General features: G+C 43.9%; 1 protein-coding gene across 1 annotated transcript; it reads right to left on the reverse strand.

The window, feature by feature from the left end:
* Nucleotides 1-4,749: 4,749 nt before the first annotated feature.
* On the reverse strand, nucleotides 4,750-6,846 carry LOC115690613 (S-adenosylmethionine synthase 3). Its single transcript, XM_056312580.1, has 2 exons — nucleotides 6,828-6,846; nucleotides 4,750-6,184 (listed from the first exon to the last, which is right to left on the reverse strand). Exon 2 carries the CDS (start codon nucleotides 6,173-6,175, stop codon nucleotides 4,994-4,996), a length of 1,182 nt encoding a protein of 393 aa, XP_056168555.1. The 5' UTR covers nucleotides 6,176-6,184; nucleotides 6,828-6,846; the 3' UTR covers nucleotides 4,750-4,993.
* Between the last annotated feature and the right edge of the window lie 10,927 nt (nucleotides 6,847-17,773).

Raw genomic sequence — 17,773 nt, forward strand, 5'->3', positions numbered from 1 at the left:
TGAAATCAGCACTTCTCAATGGTGTTCTTGAAGAGGAAGTCTATGTGGAGCAACCGCAGGATTATAAGAAGAAAGGGCATGAAAATCAAGTTTACAAACTAAAAAAGGCATTATATGGGCTAAAACAGGCACCTCGAGCGTGGTACACGAGGATTGACACTTACCTATTAGAGCATGATTTTCAAAAGTGTCCGTATGAGCATACATTATATATCAAGTCAAATACTAACGGTGACATAATAATTGTGTGCCTTTATGTTGATGACTTGATATTTACAGGTAGCTGTCCAAAGATGTTTGCTGAATTCAGGGAGGCTATGACTAGCCATTTCGAGATGACAGATTTAGGATTGATGTCCCTTTTTTTAGGCCTTGAAGTGAAGCAAACAAATGATGGCATATTTATTTCACAGCAGAAATATGCTAATGATATTTTGAAGCGATTGAAGATGGAATCACTCAAACCAATACGAACTCCCGTAGCAGAACGATTGGAGCTAAAGAAAGAAGGAGCCGATGAACTAGTAAATCCCACTTATTTTAAAAGCATCGTTGGCAGTTTAAGATATTTGGCTTCTACTAGACCAAATATTACTTATGGCGTGGGAATTATTAGTCGGTATATGGAGAAACCATACCAATCACATTTGCAGGCAGCAAAAAGAATTTTACGGTATGTCAGTGGAACTCGTAATCATGGAATTTTATATTCTTATACCGATAATTTTAATTTGGTGGGGTATACAGATAGTGATTGGGCAGGTGATACTAAGACTCGAAAGAGTACTTCTGGAAATGCTTTCTTTCTTGGATCGGGAGTAATTTCTTGGTCCTCGAAAAAGCAACAAGTCGTTGTACTTTCGACAGCTGAAGCAGAATACATAGCGTTATCTTCAGCGGCATGTCAAGCAATATGGCTTCGTAGGATGTTGTGGAATTAATGCATGAACACACAGGTCCTACCAAAATATTGTGTGATAATAAATCGGCTATGGCTTTAGCCAAGAATCCAGTTTTTCATGGCAGGAGCAAACACATCAACATCAAGTATCACTAAATTCGTGATAGAGTCAAAGATGGCGAGATCGAACTTAATTTCTGTAGGTCAAAAGATCAGATTGCAGATATTTTGACAAAATCATTGAAGACGGAGACGTTCAAAAGTTTAAAGATGATGCTCGGTGTTGTTGAATTCCAAAATCAATTTTAAGGGAGGCTATTGGAAGAACATAAAATTGATTATTGGTGTGATTGAGCACGTCAGTTGCTGGAAACTACAAGCGTTAAAGAAGAGTCATAAAGACTACAACGTGGCTTCGTTTTTCTTCAATAGATTAAGCTGTTTTATTGTCTTTCTTAATGATTGTGGATTGTTATGTTTTCTTTATTAAATGTAATCATTGGAGTTTGTGAACTTCAATTCCTATATAAAGGGATGAAGTCGTGAGTTGTAAATCAAGCCAAACACAAAGCCACAAAGACAAAGCATTCTAAATAAAAAGTTCTCCATCCAATAATTATTTGTGCTCTTATTCCAAGTTTCCAAAGTTTATTATTATTCTTTTGGTTCCAACAGTCCTAGCCCTCGGCCAGACTAGGCGAGGGCGTCGCGACCCTCGCCGGCCAATACGCAAGAGTTGCGGCCTTCACCTGGATATGGGCGAGGGCCCGACATTCTCGTCGGCCAACAGTTGAGAAAAAAAGAAGGGAAAATTTTCAAAAAAGGGCCTGAAGTAAACTTTGTGTCAAATAAAAACATGAAGTGCCCTCATTTTCTCAAATAAGGACCCGAAGTGGATTTTGTGTCAAATAAGGGCCTGACGTGGTTATTTCTGTTTCAAAGAAAGGCCTAACTTTCTGAATGGTAGGGGCATTTACGTCTTTTAACTTTTTTTGAATTCATTTCGTTTCTTTTCGCTTTTTTTCCTTTTTTCTTTCTTCTTTTTCTGGTTTCTCTTTATTCTTCGCCCGTGGCCTGCTAGCGAAGCCCGGGAAGGGCTGGGCGACCTGGCGAGGGCCACCCTCACCATGGCAAGGCCATCCCTCGCCAGATCGAGTGATGGCGACCCTCACCCAGCCCTTCCCGGGCTTTGCCGATGGCCGGGCCCCGCCACTGGCAAAACAAAGAGAAGATCAAAAAAGGAAAAAAACAAAAAGAAAGGAAAAAAGAAAGAAAAGGAAAAAAAAAAAAGAAAGGAAAGGAAAAAAGAAAAAATTAAAATTATTTAAAATTAAAATTAATTTTGGACGAAAATGCCCTTGACCTTGCCGGTCGCCGGTCGGAATATTTCGCCGTCTGGTGACCGGCGACGTCAGGCCCTTATTTGAAACTCTCATGACCACTTCAAACACTTATTTGAGACTGACGTGCCATTTCAGGACTTTATTTGACACAAAGTCCACTTCAAGCCCTTATTTGAAATTTTCCTGAAAAAGAAGGAAGGAAAGAAAAGATAAAATATAAAAAATTCAGAATAAATAAATAAATAAAATTGTTCACGTCAGCGCCAGCCGTGTCACATCCACATAGGACGGCTGGCGCTCATATTAGTGATTTCCAGTCAAAATTAGTTAAATAAGCTTTATTGACAAATTATCAAAAGATTTAGGACTCAATGGGCACAATTAAAAAGTTTAAGATTGAATTGGTACAAGTGCAATATATTTATAAACTTTTTTTTGTAATTTTCCCGAGAAACGTGAGGCACCATGTAACGTGATCCTCGTGGAACCATACTTTTTCTCTTCATGTTTTGATTTGCGCTTGAAGAAGAGGCGTGTAAGATTGCTGGGTGTCGAATGAGTGGAGAGATATTGGTGAGAGCAGTAGTGTCCAATCGAACGGGCCGAATGTTGATCACCCTCGCTCATCTTGTTGATAAATCACGATGCAATAATTGAGTTCGTGGATCCAATGACCTTGCCACAAAGTGTTCATGTGATTTTCGTAGTCCAAGCGCCTGCTACGAAAGCAATTTGTATGTTTTGCCGAGTATAATGCCGGAGAATCGAGGAGACTAGCTCACAAATCGGACTACATTTGACATGCCGAACAGGACCAGCATGCTCTAAAGTACCTTAAAGATTAACGATCCGACCATTTTACAAGAGCGGTGAGTTGCAAAGAGAGACTCAAATTAAATACGCAAGATGTGGAAGCAAAATGAAGATAGGGGCCTTTTTCGGGGATACTGGTTAAGCCAACCAACAAAGAAAAAAAAAAGATACTTTTCAAGACATTTTGAAAATTTTAATAGTACACGATACGAGAAGACTAGTTGCTTAAAACGGACAATTCAATGGTTTAAATGGACACTGAACGAGCCTTAACAAGTACTCTAATCCTAGGGGACGTTCTCTAACATTTTCCTAAACGGTTTTCTCTAGATCAAAAATAATAAATCAAGAAAAGTTGGTGAAGAACATTACATTTATAGCAAGAAAACAAGTGGAGAAATTGAGATAAAAACGGAAAGTGGTGGAGTAACAGGAAAGGCCTTGCATTAGATATGACTATATATGAGTTTGGACCTGCAATGGTTTTGACATATCACCTGATCAAACTGATTAGTGCAAAAAATTAGCACCTTGATCATCTTCAGAAGAATTAGACCTTGTCGTCGCTGTTAGTTAAAAAAACTAGATCATGATATGGAGACGGCAAACTCGAAAATACTAGCGATCCTCGTGAGCTGATCAGTTAAGACAAGCACGACACTTTCGCGGGTGCGCATACATCAAAGCCTGTTGGGCCAAGAGCATAGATATTGTTTGAAATCTCTCTATTCTCATTGCCTATGCAAGGCTAATCTAATCTGCATCCGAAAAAGCTAAAAAAGCTTAAAATATGGCCCTAACAAGCACAGTCCCAACAGCAAAATCCCCAGCGTCCAAAGACACCTCGTATTGGACATTGGGGCAGCAAGAAGCAAACTTAGGACCGTGGTCCTCGCTCCTCAAGTGTCCAAGACATCATGCACTAAGCCCAAAATCAAGCAGATGATTTACATGCTCTCGAATTTGCATGGACCTGGGCCCTTTTAGTTTCAACTTCTACAGTTTCTTAGGAAAAATTACCGAAAATATCTTAATCCTATTGCAATTATGCATATTCAGTCCTAAACATTTCTTTATGCCGATCAAGTCTAAAATATTTTTGCATTTGTGTCATGTCAGTCCATCTGATCAAGAATATTGTCAGCACAGTTCAAGAACAAGCTTAGCGGAAGTCACCCGTAAATGAAGAAAAACCGGGCATTTAACTTTTTCTCTTTTGGGCCAGACCGTTAATCTTTGGAAACTATAAATTGCATGACGCTGACTGCCGTGCTGATGCTGAATGAGAAAATCTAATCCCAGAGAAGCTCGCTCCGTTTGATCTCTAACGTTTTCTGCGTGCGGTAACATGCGCAGAACTGTTGTGTCCGAAAGACTCGTGAAACGATTCCAACAAACCTGTCTGATCTTTAACATCACTTCCACCTTTGTCTTGGTCCTTCCTTTGTCATTCGTGTCCGAGTCCCAAGACTAGTTCGTGCATCATGAGGCCAAAAGAAAAGGACCAACCAACCAGGTTACCCAGGGGCCAGAGCCCTGCCGACAGTGGCCATGACAATGACCCTACGTTACTGAAGACCCATCATCAAAAATTGCATGAAATTTCCACACGGCAAAAGCAAGAAACAGCTTCCATTGAATCTTTTAACCTTTGGTAAAACAAACGAAATACCGTTTCATCCTGTTCTTCCACTAGATATCATCTTCGCGGCCCGATAATCACCTCGGCAATGCGTGATCTCTTACAGCACTAGCGACTGAATCAAACTTATGCTTTTCCTAAAGAATATGACCTACCATATCTAGGGACCAGACGGTCTTGCACTGAAACAAAACAACCATCGCATGGCGGCAGAGAAAGAGAAATCGAAAACCCCAAAAAAAAAAAAAAATTCAAGCGCAGACAGCGAACAGTAACTGGTGGAGAAATACTGATTCAAGCTTGGGGCTTTTCCCACTTGAGGGGCTTCACCACTTCCCATGTGAAGTCGGCGTCGTCCCTCCCGAAATGTCCATAGGCAGCAGTCTTCAAGAACCTGCCATTGCCGCCCCTCTTGAGATCCAGGTTGATGGCAATCATGCCTGGCCTGAAGTCAAAGTTCTCCTTCACGATCTCCAGGATCTCCTTGTCGGGGATCTTCCCGGTACCGTATGTGTCGACAAAGACGGACAGGGGTTCAGGAACACCAATGGCATAGGAAACCTGAACGATGCACCTCCTCGCAAGCCCACTGGCAACAATGCTCTTGGCAGCCTGCCTAACGATGTAGGCCCCGCTGCGATCCACCTTGGTCGGGTCTTTCCCGGAGAAAGCACCACCACCATGAGCACCCCACCCACCGTAAGTGTCAATGATGATCTTACGGCCTGTGAGACCGGCATCGCCATGGGGACCACCAATCACGAAACGGCCTGATGGGTTCAGGTGGAAGATGGTCTTCTCATCCAGATACTTCTCCGGGATCACAGGCTTGATGACATGTTCCTTGAGATCGGCAGCAATCTCATCGTTGGTGACAGTCTCATCATGCTGAGTGGAGATGAGGACGGTGTGGACGCGAACAGGGACCATGGCCCCATTCTCATTGTAGTACTCAACAGTGACTTGGGTCTTCCCATCCGGCCTCAACCACGGGCAAGTGCCATCCTTGCGGACATCAGTGAGGCGGGCGCCAAGCTTGGTAGCAAGCACGTGGCTCAGAGGCATCAGCTCGGGCGTCTCATCAGTGGCATAGCCGAACATGTGTCCCTGATCACCAGCACCAATCTCCTCCGGCCGCTTGGTGAGATGGCCATGGACACCCTGAGCGATATCGGGACTCTGCTGCTCAATGTTAACGAGGACCTTGCAGTTATCAGCATCAAGGCCCACATCATCCGACACAAATCCAATGCCCCTGCAGGTGTCGCGCACGATCTTCTCGTAGTCGACATTGGCCTTAGTGGTGATCTCTCCAAACACCATGACCATGTTGGTCTTGGTGCAGGTCTCGCAAGCAACCTTGCTGTCGGGGTCCTGCGCCAAGCAAGCATCGAGGACCGCATCGGAGATCTGGTCGCAGAGCTTGTCCGGGTGTCCCTCGTTCACGGACTCAGAGGTGAATAGGAAAGTCTCCATTCCTATCAGCTGAAAAAAGCCAAATTGGTCATACTACAATCAATATCTTTCAACAGCCTTGAAGGGACGTCTTCTTGAATCTAGATCCGATCAAGAAATGATGGAAAATGCGCTAGCAATTACCAGAAAATGATTCTCCTACAGAAACAAACGACACAATGGAAGGAACCCAGGAGAATTTCAGGATGCCAACCTATCAAAAAATCAAAACCACAGGCAACGGATGGGACCGAAACGAAGCGAAGGACAACAACGAGCCCAAACGGGACGCTGGAATCACGGTAACACAGCGCAAATCGAACGACTCAGTGGCATGAGACTGAGAAAATCAAACACTCCACACACCAACCACGCTGATTTATCCCGGATCTAAACCGAAACAAAATTTCAAACCGTTCGCTTCTTCACCTTCAACCATTTCGTACGACTAGAACCAAACCGCAAAACGCTCCTTCAAATGAATCCGCTCAAGCAGAGAACGCAACGGGCTTAACGAGAACAGCGCCGGATCCACCACGCAGAAGCGAACTCGAAACCCAAAAATCCTACTCGAGAAAAGCTCGCAGATCCGCCCAAGTATCGAAGCGGGACACACATCGCGCAGACCAACTAGAAACGGAGCAATCCGGCCGGGAGAAGACGCGACCGTTACCTGGAGAGCTCGGCGCGGCGGACGAATTTCTCTGCGTGCCGGAACGGAGCGGGCGGCGGGGGTTGTCCGGCGTCGCGATCGGAGCGAAGGTGGCGAGGGACGGAGACGGCTGGAGCAGCAGTATTTATAGACGGTTCGAGGGAGGGAGTGACCCCCCCGCGAAGCGTGATCCGGGTCAGATTCATTTTAAGGGATCGGACGGGTGAGGATGGCTTGGGGCGGGGGCCGAGATTCGATCTCGGCCGTCGGCGCGGGTGGCCGTGTCTCCTGGTTGGACTGGGGCAGTCGGTGCGCGGTGGGGGGGTCGGTAGAGCGGGACCAAGACGCGTTTTTACCGGGAGTAGCCGGTGGGCGACAGACCACCAAGTCCTTCCCTGGCTGTCGACTGCTGTCTGAATGGATTTTTCCTTCTTCTTTTTTTTCCCTGTATTTTTTCATTTGGCCCTTTTTCTTTTGCTTTTAATGCGAAATCTCGCCTAAATATCTCAGTTTGGCTTGCCTCGGGAAATGATGGAAATAAATATTAGAATGGAAAATTTTTAGGAAATTTTGGTTTTTCTGGGAGAATGGAAATTTAGGGAAAAAAATTTATAATCAATGTATTTTGCCTCGTCTCTCTCTCTCTTCCTCTCTCTCTCCTTTCCAAACACAACATAAGAGGCGATCGTTTGGGCAACATTTTTAGGGATAATCGCATAAATGGTCTCTGAACTTTAACACGATGTGCAATGTGATCCATGAAATTTTTGTTTAATGTGTTCCATGAACTTTAACTTACTGTGATCCCTTAAATTTTAATTTGTTCAATGTGATTCATGGACTTTTGGTACATGTTCAATTCAGTCCGTGAACTACCGTAAATAGTTCATGGACTGAATTGAACATGTACCAAAAGTCCATGAACCACATTGAACAAATTAAAATTTTAGGACCACATTACACATTTGGCTACAGTTCAAGGATTACATTGCACATTGAGCCAAAGTTCATAACTATTTATGTCATTTTTCATATTTTTATTTCTTGAAAATACTAAAGAAATGGATCGAGAATTGGGATTCTAAATCTCATGAGGAAATGGGAAAAGAGTATCGAATTAGGGTGCACGCTTGTTTCGCAAAAAAGCAACGATATAGAAAATAGTTTCCTAAAATAATTGTTTATATCGTTTAAAAAAATAAGTCGACGAAAAAAAATTTCATCATCAACAACAATTTATACCTCAACATATTCGTTGATGACAAAGCTATTACTCGTTAATTTATCTTAGTAAGTGGTACAAGTGATTTTTTTTAGAAATCGTTATTTTTTTCGTGAAACGAACGCACCCCTTAGAAACTACATAACACTGCAAAAGAAGCATTGATTATCATTATTGATGAGAAATTTTCAAGGATCTTATCTAATTAGTTTTATTTGTCTGTGCTTTATTTAATCTTTAAAATTGAAAAAGAATTTCAAATATAACGTAACACATAAAATTAACGATTTCACGTTATCGTGAATTTTTTTTATGTAGAAAAAAGATTTGATGATTGCTGCCGGAATTAGTGATCTCTAATTATGAGTTCATTGCTTAGTCAAGTGGCGAAGTCTAAGTAAATTGCACGGGAAGTTCATTCGATGGCGTCACTTTGGTTTAGTTGTCAAATTAAGGCATTATGTTCAGTCAAAGAATTAAAGACTAAACTCGAAGAATTAGTTGTGATATTTCTTTTTAGGATCGAAAATAAATATTTCATTCATATCTCGAGATGATACACGAGAAGTTCAAAACAAAGCAAATCACAAATAACAAAGTAGAGCAACAGAGCACAAATTACCGTGATAAGTACACTCTTGTCCCACGAGAATTTATCTCGGTATCAAAATTGAACGAACGGCGACCGATTACCGAATCTAGCATCATCATCATTGATAAGCACATATCGTAATCTCCTTCTCCAATAGCTACGGCTTACCCAGTGAGTGGTGCGAGCCTAGGTTCAACGTCCTCAATGCCATCACCATACTCAACATACAATACAAATTGAACAAGCTCCCAAATCTAAATTTAGATCATGAGAGGTTGGCCGAGCACGGAAACACTTCCAAGGAACTCTCTTCGGGAAAGGAGAGCTCACATATCTAGATTTGGATCTGGAGATGAGAGCTTCTAGAGCTCGGAGAAGTCGTATAATCGCTCTCGGTGGTGCAGGAACTCACCGAGAAATAAGATGCGTTTTCAAGTACACTCCGTGAATCAGGAAATGGTCAAATGAGTTATGATTTTGCACATACATCAAAATGATCATTTATCCTCAATAAGGATGACATTAATAACTATTTCAAACTCAAAAGTAAATTTAGCAAACAAAGAAAACAAATTATTATTTAGAATGAATATCAAGTTTCCTACTTTTATGGGCCATGCGGTGGATAATGCTTAGGCGCGAATGATAACCATTATGTTTCCCTATTTTTCTAATTTTTTTGTTTCCGGGAACAGATTTGGAACAGAAATCCGATTGGTAAAATAATTTCATTTTTCTATTTCCGTCCACCGCCGCCCGCCGCCACCGCCTCCCGCTGGCCGTCCACCATTGCCCGCCCGCCATCATCCACCCGCCGCTGTCCGTCAGCCGCCTACCCCGTCCACCGGCCACCTGTCGCCACCTGCCGAGAAAAGAAAAGTAAAAATAACCTATCAAACAAATTTCTATTCTCAGAATAAAAATTTTATGTCATTATCAAACGTTATTTTTTGCTTACAAACTCATCCAGGGAATATAAATAGATCCAGAAATAGGGCCGAGGAAGAGAAATTTTATCATTCACACCCATAAATATGATGTTCTTTTTTTACTTTATCCCGGTAACATTTAGCTAAAAGGAATTATCAAATGTTTAGTTTTCTACTTTTGGAGGGCAAAAGAAGATGGTTAATACTTATAGAGATCAATTGCTTTTTTTGCTAATGTAATTAATTCATACATCTAGAATTCGAAGCTGAAATATTGTCTGATTTAGTAGCACATTGCACTCCACGGGTGAGTCTACGTCCATCGTAAAAATGGATGAGCGCATTATTAAGAATAATTAGCATGACTTTATATTTGGACAAGCTAAAGTACGACTAACTCTCGAATAAGTTCAGTTAATGAAAAAGGCGAAACCTTAACGCGACGAGGTACAGAGACCCATTGGACAGGTAAAGGGAGTATGCGTATGCGAATTTGAATTACTATATCCTTGAAAATGCTTGTCATAATTGAAAAAATCCAAAATTAGGAACCGGTGACCGGACTAGTTGGTCCTAGAACCGGGAACCGAACAGGACTCAACCACCGGTCCGGTCCAATAGAACCGATCACTTAGGGTTTAGTTTACATTTCACTAATTTTTTTAAAGAAGTAAAAAATATATATATATAGTCGGTCTGGTTCCTCTTTGGAATCGGGAACCGGACTGATACTCCCGGGAACCGGATCCGGTCCGGGCAGTTCCCGATTTGAGCGATCCGTTTTGCACGCCCCTATTCGTAACTAAAAGATCCAAGAAGGAACCCCCCACAATTTATGGGCCCATCGGACCTTATTTGTGGGATCTTGATTGAACAATCTCGCTTTAGTTAGAAGTGTCGGTGGATCTGTCAATTGCATCCACATCTGGCATCCGCACGCAGCTACAGGACATCGATCGGGCGTGGGAGTCTCGTGTCCTGAGGAGCAAGCCTTCGTGGGGGATCCGTCGCATGGCGTGGTCATGTCAAGTCGACTTCTCCCCCGTTCGGGGGTTTCCTTCATCAAAGGCACGTCCCCCTCCCCCCGCAGATCCAGGGAATCTGTAGTTTCCCGACCACGTGAAAGATTGACCCCACCGGGCATGCATCGGGGGACCCCAAACATCGCAATGCCCTCGCACGATTTGGAGTTCTAAGGTCCGATCACGGAGCAGCAACTCCCCTGCTAATAAGCGAAAGCGCCTATTTGCAAGCGGTTTCGCAGCGATGCCGTTCGAATGCCGTTAATGTGCTGAACTGACTTAGAAATTTGCAGGACTTTATTAGACCTGTCAAAATGGGTCATAAACCCATTTCTTAATCAATATATCAATAAATGAGTCATAAATGGATTAGTTATATTCACTAAATGATCATAAATGGGTATAAACATAATATGAGTGTTAAATAGATCATAAATGGATCGTAAAAGAGTCATAAATGGGTTTACAACCGATTTAAACTCAACTCATCTCTCTTGCCCTCGCTCGTTCTCGCGCTCACTCACTCCACATTCTTATCTCAGTTTGGGTATAAGTTTTCCTATATTTAGTTAAATATGGAAGTGTTTTAGCAATATTGATCGAATCGGGTATAAGTTTGGTATGGGTCAGGTATAAGCTGGGTATGGGTCGGGTAGGATATGAGTCATTAGATTTACATTAAATAAAAATGAGTCAAAACGGGTTAAATGGGTCTATTTGGATCGGACCATTTTCAACCCGACCCAAATCCGACCCGACCCACCCGTTTGGCAGGTCTAGACGCGACGCGTCTCGACCAACACCTTGTCATACGGAGTAAGGTTTTGAGGCGGTTCCATAGTATCTTGTCTCGGCGCCGGCGAATAAAAGAATCATCTCTTGCTACCAAGATAATTAGTTGCTAGGAGTTCTTGTCCGGTCGCCGGGGCTTCTAGTACTCTGGAATTTCGTCGAGTCCGCCAGAGGCCCATCGCAAAGAACCACTTGCGACCAAACACAGTGGGCCGTGGCCGCCCGGAACTCGACTTGGTCGCCGCGGTCGACATTTTTAGCTACCGAATTCTCGGAAATTGGTCCCTAGAAATGGATGGAGACTCACTTTCGATAATCAAAATCCCGAATTCGTATACGTCTCGCTAATCTCGCCGACCAGATAAGACGCCAGCTAAAAATCCGAGTAGATGAATCGAAGACGAATGGCACTGTACGTACAAGAATTGAACCCTACACGTACGTCCAATGCACACATGTGTCTCTCGTTCTTTGTCACTAACGTACGTACCAATAATTCCCAAATGAGAGAGAGAGAGAGAGAGAGAGAGACGTGCACTCCATATTCACGGATCGGTGTACTCTGTTTAAGGTTTTTAACCATCGCAACCATAGCAACAAAAAAAAAAAACACTTTGAAATTGCATTTAGAAACTTTGGTAACGGCACAAATAAGGCGGCACCAACACGGACCTTCGCCTTTAATCTATACTCGGCTCAATCCTCTTTTAGCGTACATTCTTTTTGGTAAAACTAGAAGTGTCCGAACCATTCAACCCTAGTAGTTTCGACGGGAGCAGATGCAAAAGCCGCCCCCCGCCCACTCGCATCGAGCAAGACTCGGACATGAGCCCAGGATCCGCCGCATCCGAACCGAGCGCTTTGGGCTCCATCTTCCCCATCCGAGCGGCACGGCGGCCCGAAGGGAATGGGTCCCGAGGGGAGGGGCCCAGGCCCAGCTCCTCCTCGCACCGACGGGGGCGGCGGGGGGGGAATCTTCTAATCACATCCGCGCATATATTCCCTCCTTCAACGCACCAGCTCATCATTGCGTTTCGTTCCGACCGACTCCCATGTGCACGGGGTTGTGGATACACGGTCGGGGAAATGGTATTGACCGGTTCCATCCCCAATTTTGTATCGTAACCCGTCAATTGTGATCAATTCCGGGCCAGTTGCTAGGGGACCCAACTCGGTTTTCGGTTTCAAATGCTAGAAACCTACTCTACTTTTAAGTTTCTAATTTTGAACCTACCCGTCCTAGAATCGATCGTATTATTTTTTCACGAGGATGTTCACTTGCCTGTTGATTGCATGAAATGAGCATTGCCGTGTCACTGCTTGCATGGTGTGCAAACCCTATAGTATGCTCTAAGCTGCTTCTAATGGATTACGCATAGTGTTTCGTCTGCATCAGGCGATTGACTCTTTGTCACCCTTGTTATCAATTCCGTCATGCAAAGCGTTTTCCGTGTTCTTGAGAAGTATGATGTCGGTACATCTAAGATTCATTCTAACATGTCTGCAGAAAAGCTTGTTGGAAAATCTGACCATCTATGGGAGCTAACGAACCCCGTTCACTTTGGACAATGAAGGAAGCTCGGCGGAAACACTGTTGGGCAGAAATCCTGACGTTCACTACATCTATGTCTGTACTAAGGTCGGTTAAGATGATTTCAAATCAGCTACGCAGAAATGGTTTCGCTCGCAAGATGACTTTACCTCATAAGGCGGGCCGCGTGAAGCCGTCGTCCTTTTCAAGTATATGGTAATATCATTGGTAGCCCTCTCGTTTTGCTCGTTGTTCGTGCAGGTAAACTCTACCGTGCACCTAGGAGCATGAAGGGGCCTGTTGTGTGAGTGTAGTCATTCAACCATTCTTTTACTTTGTACTTTGTACTTTCTCGTTCAAGTCGAGCAAGTTTCATGCTCGAGACAAATGAACTCACTAAAATTCAACCAATGCCTTCGTAACGCAAACAAGTTTCGCGCTCGAGACGAATTGACAAACGGGCCCTCATTCGGAAAAATGCCTTCGTAACGTGAAGATCCAAGAAAGACCCCCCAAAATTTATGCCCGTCGGACCTTATTTTTGGGATCTTGATTGAACGATCTCGCTTTAGTTGGAAGTGTCGGTGGATCTCTCTCCTAAATCGCATCTTCATCTGGCATACGTACGCAGCTACAGGACAACGTGCTTGGGACTCTCGTGTCTTGAGGAACAAGTCTTCGTGTGGGGGGCATCCATCACATGGCGCGGTCATTGTCGCTTGACGCGACGGACGGTGCCACATGCTTCGTCAAAAGGCATGTCTCCCCCATAGAATCGAGAGTTGATACCTCATCATGCTCTGGACCGTGTGAAAGATGGGCCTCGCTCGCACGGGTTTCCTCGACTTGTCCGTTCGATACCGTTTTGTCGAAATTGCTCCCGCGACGAAATATTCTTTCACCGAATATCATTCTTCAGCTTTTAACGAGAGGAAACGGATTCCGTGGAGATTCCAGATAGGAAGTATCCGGGCAAACCGGAAACAACTACAATCTTTTACTTCAAACTGAATCGTACGTATAGACCGTGCTGGGATTTGATCGACAACAAAGCTTGAACATACAGTCACTTTCATGAGATCGCCCATACACAAATCGTATCGGAATTTAATTGACGACAAAGCTTGAAAACGTGCAAAGATGTAACACCGTAATTTAATCAAGGACGCAACACCCATGGTAGAAATATACGACGGAATCTCATCAACGACACAGATCGGAAAGCTACAGCTATTGAAAAATAAAGAAAATTGAAAGACAATATTTTGATTGATTTTGTCGGAGGTCTCCAAAGAATACGATGTCGCTATTTAAAGTTTATGGTCGACGATTATTAACGGAGGTTACAAATAGCAGTTGCAAACTGAGGTTACAAACGGAGGTTACAAGAGGAGGAAGTTGCAACGGAGGTTACAAACAGAAGTTATCAACAGATATGCTACAAACGATTATCGACGGTTATGTTGTCTCCACTTTCTTTACGGTTTCTTCGACTCCACTATGTTGACGGTTGCTTTATTACACTACGTTGATAGTTACTTCTTTGATGATTGCATCCGATTTTGTCGACTAAGTCTTTCGTACATCGATAATAACAAAAAATTAGTCATTTTTTGGTGTAAACAACAGTGACGGCGGGCTATACGGATATGTTCCTTATTTTAACATATCGGTACTCACACACTCTGCGCTCTCAATTTCTCCTACATCTTTGAATTCCCTAGAATGAGAAAATACCCCTTGAGAGTTTTACATCCCGACATCCGAACGAGAACCAAGATAAAATATTTTAAAAACATGCTTAGGTCTTACCTCCCCATGTTCTCGACCATGCGAAAGATAGACCCGACGAAGCAGTAAGTCTGCTAATTGGACAGAGTACCAATTTGCAAGCAGTTTTGCGATGATGCTGATAAGTTCGAATGCCGTAAATGTGTCGTGGTAACTAGAAATTTGCACGATGTGACACGTTTGGATCATGTAAGAAAGAACCCAGACTTCGTTCTGCTGGTTAAGGTTGGAGACGGTTCGATGTTTTTCGCATATTGATGTTGTGACGACACCGACGAATAAAAGAATCATCTCTTGCCGCCGAGACAAATGGTCGCTTAGAAGTTACTATTCGGCCGCTAGAGCTTCTAGCGCTCCGAGATTTTGTCAGGTCGCCGGAGGCCTATGGCAGAATTCGTACGTGTCTTGCTAATCTCGCTAATTAGATTAGACGGTAGCTGAAATTCCTAGTAGAATAATCGAATACGAATAGAATTGTACATCGAAGTATCGAGCCCTACACGTACGTCCAATGCACACACGTCTCTCGTTCTTTGTCACTAACGTATGTACCAATAATTCCCAAACGAGAGAGAGAGAGACGTGCACTCCATATTCTCGGATCGGTGCACTCCGTTTAAGGTTTTTAACTATCGCATATTCGCAACCATAGCATTAAAAGAAAAAAAAGCACTTTGAAGTTGCATTTCGAAACTTGGGTAACGGCACAAATAAGACGGCACCAACACGGACCTTCGCCTTTAATCTATACTCGACTCGATCCTCTTTTACCGTGCATTCTTTTTGGTAAAGCTAGAAGTGTCCGAACCATTCAACCCTAGTAGTCCGCCCCCCCCCCCCCCCCCACTCACGCGCATCGAGCAAGACTCGGGACACGAGCCCAGGATCCGCCGCATCCGAACCGAGCACTTCGGGCTCCATCTCCCCCATCCGAGCGGCCCGAAGAGAATGGGCCCCGAGGGGAGGAGCTCCTCCCCGCAACGACGGGGGGGGGGGAATCTTCTAAGCACATCCACGCATATATTCCCTCTCCTTCAACGTCCCGACCGACTCCCCGTGCGCACGGGTCAAAACGACACTGGAAACGTGGAGGAGCGACGTCGTTTCGGCTTGGTACGGCTCGTGGGCGGGCGCGGGGGGGGGGGGGGGAGGAGGCGTGAGCTGTCGCCGCCACGTCACGCGAGGCTCGTCTTCGGCAGTTTGAGCTGTCCCTCTCCCCCCCCCGCACGTCTCCTCCTCGTTCATCTCCTTCATCTTCTTCTTCATCTTCTTCACCTTCTCCTTCTTCTCCCTGCATTTCTCTCTCTACAGCTCCGCCTTCTCTCTCTAGCTCGCCATTCGCACTTCCTCCTCCTCTCTCTCTCTCTCTCTCTCTCTCTCTCTCTCTCTCTCGCCATTCAAATTTGTAGGACCCGACTAGATCAGTCAAAATGGGTCATAAACTCGTTTCTTAACCAATATATCAATAAATGAGTCATAAATTGATTAGTTATATTCACTAAATGATCATAAATGGGTATAAACATAATATGAGTGTTAAATAGATCATAAATGAATCGTAAAAAAGTCATAAATGGGTTTACAACCGATTTAAACTCAACTCATCTCTCTTGCCCTCACTCATTCTCGCGCTCGCTCACTCCACATTCTCATCTCAGTTTGGGTATAAGTTTTCCTATATTTAGTTAAATATGGAAGTGTTTTAGCAATATTGATCGAATCGGGTATAAGTTTGGTATGGGTCAGGTATAAGCTGGGTATGGGTCGGGTAGGATATGAGTCATTAGATTTACATCAAATAAAAATGAGTCAAAACGAGTTAAATGGGTCTATTTGGATCGGACCATTTTCAACCCGACCCAAATCCGACCCGACCCACCCGTTTGGCAGGTCTAGACGCGACGCGTCTCGACCGACACCTTGTCATACGGAGTAAGGTTTTGAGGCGGTTCCATAGTATCTTGTTTCGGCGCCGGCGAATAAAAGAATCATCTCTTGCTACCAAGATAATTAGTTGCTAGGAGTTCTTGTCCAGTCGCCGGAGCTTCTAGTACTCTGGAATTTCGTCGAGTCCGCCAGAGGCCCATCGCAAAGAACAAGTTTCATGCTCGAGACAAATGAACTCACTAAAATTCAACCAATGCCTTCGTAACGCAAACAAGTTTCGCGCTCGAGACGAATTGACAAACGGGCCCTCATTCGGAAAAATGCCTTCGTAACGTGAAGATCCAAGAAAGACCCCCCAAAATTTATGCCCGTCGGACCTTATTTTTGGGATCTTGATTGAACGATCTCGCTTTAGTTAGAAGTGTCGGTGGATCTCTCTCCCAAATTGCATCTTCATCTGGCATACGTACGCAGCTACAGGACAACGTGCTTGGGACTCTCGTGTCTTGAGGAACAAGCCTTCGTGTGGGGCATCCATCACATGGCGCGGTCATTGTCGCTTGACGCGACGGACGGTGCCACATGCTTCGTCGAAAGGCATGTCTCCCCCATAGAATCGAGGGTTGATACCTCATCATGCTCTGGACCGTGTGAAAGATGGGCCTCGCTCGCACGGTTTTCCTCGACTTGTCCGTTCGATACCGTTTTGTCGAAATTGCTCCCGCGGCGAAATATTCTTTCACCGAATATCGTTCTTCGGCTTGGAAACGGATTCCGTGATAATTCCAGACAAAAAGTATCCGGGCAGACAGGAAACAACTACAATCTTTTACTTTGAATCGAATCGTATGTACAGACAGTGCCGGGATTTGGTCGACGACAAAGCTTGAAGCTACAGCCACTTTCATAGGAACACGCATACACAAACCATGTTGAAATTTAATTAACGACAAAATTTGAGAACGTGCAAAGATGTAACACTGTAAATCAAGGACACAACACCCAAGATAGAGATATATGACGGAATCTCATCAACGACATGGATCGGAAAGCTACAGCTACTGAAAAATAAAGTGCAATACAGAAAAATTAAGAAAATTGAAAGACAATATTTTGATTGATTTTGTTGGGATTCTCCAAAGAATACGATGTGTCTATTTAAAGTTTATGCTCGACGATTATTAACAGATGTTACAAATAG

Source organism: Syzygium oleosum, unplaced genomic scaffold (genome assembly GCF_021117445.2).
Source record: "Syzygium oleosum isolate NSW1041296 unplaced genomic scaffold, Sole_v2.1 Sole_v2.06, whole genome shotgun sequence".
NCBI classification, from domain to species: Eukaryota; Viridiplantae; Streptophyta; class Magnoliopsida; order Myrtales; family Myrtaceae; genus Syzygium; species Syzygium oleosum.

What these genes read in the sequence shown, in the direction of transcription:
- LOC115690613 (XM_056312580.1), bottom strand. Translation starts at nt 6,175, where the DNA reads ATGGAGACTTTCCTATTCACCTCTGAGTCCGTGAACGAGGGACACCCG.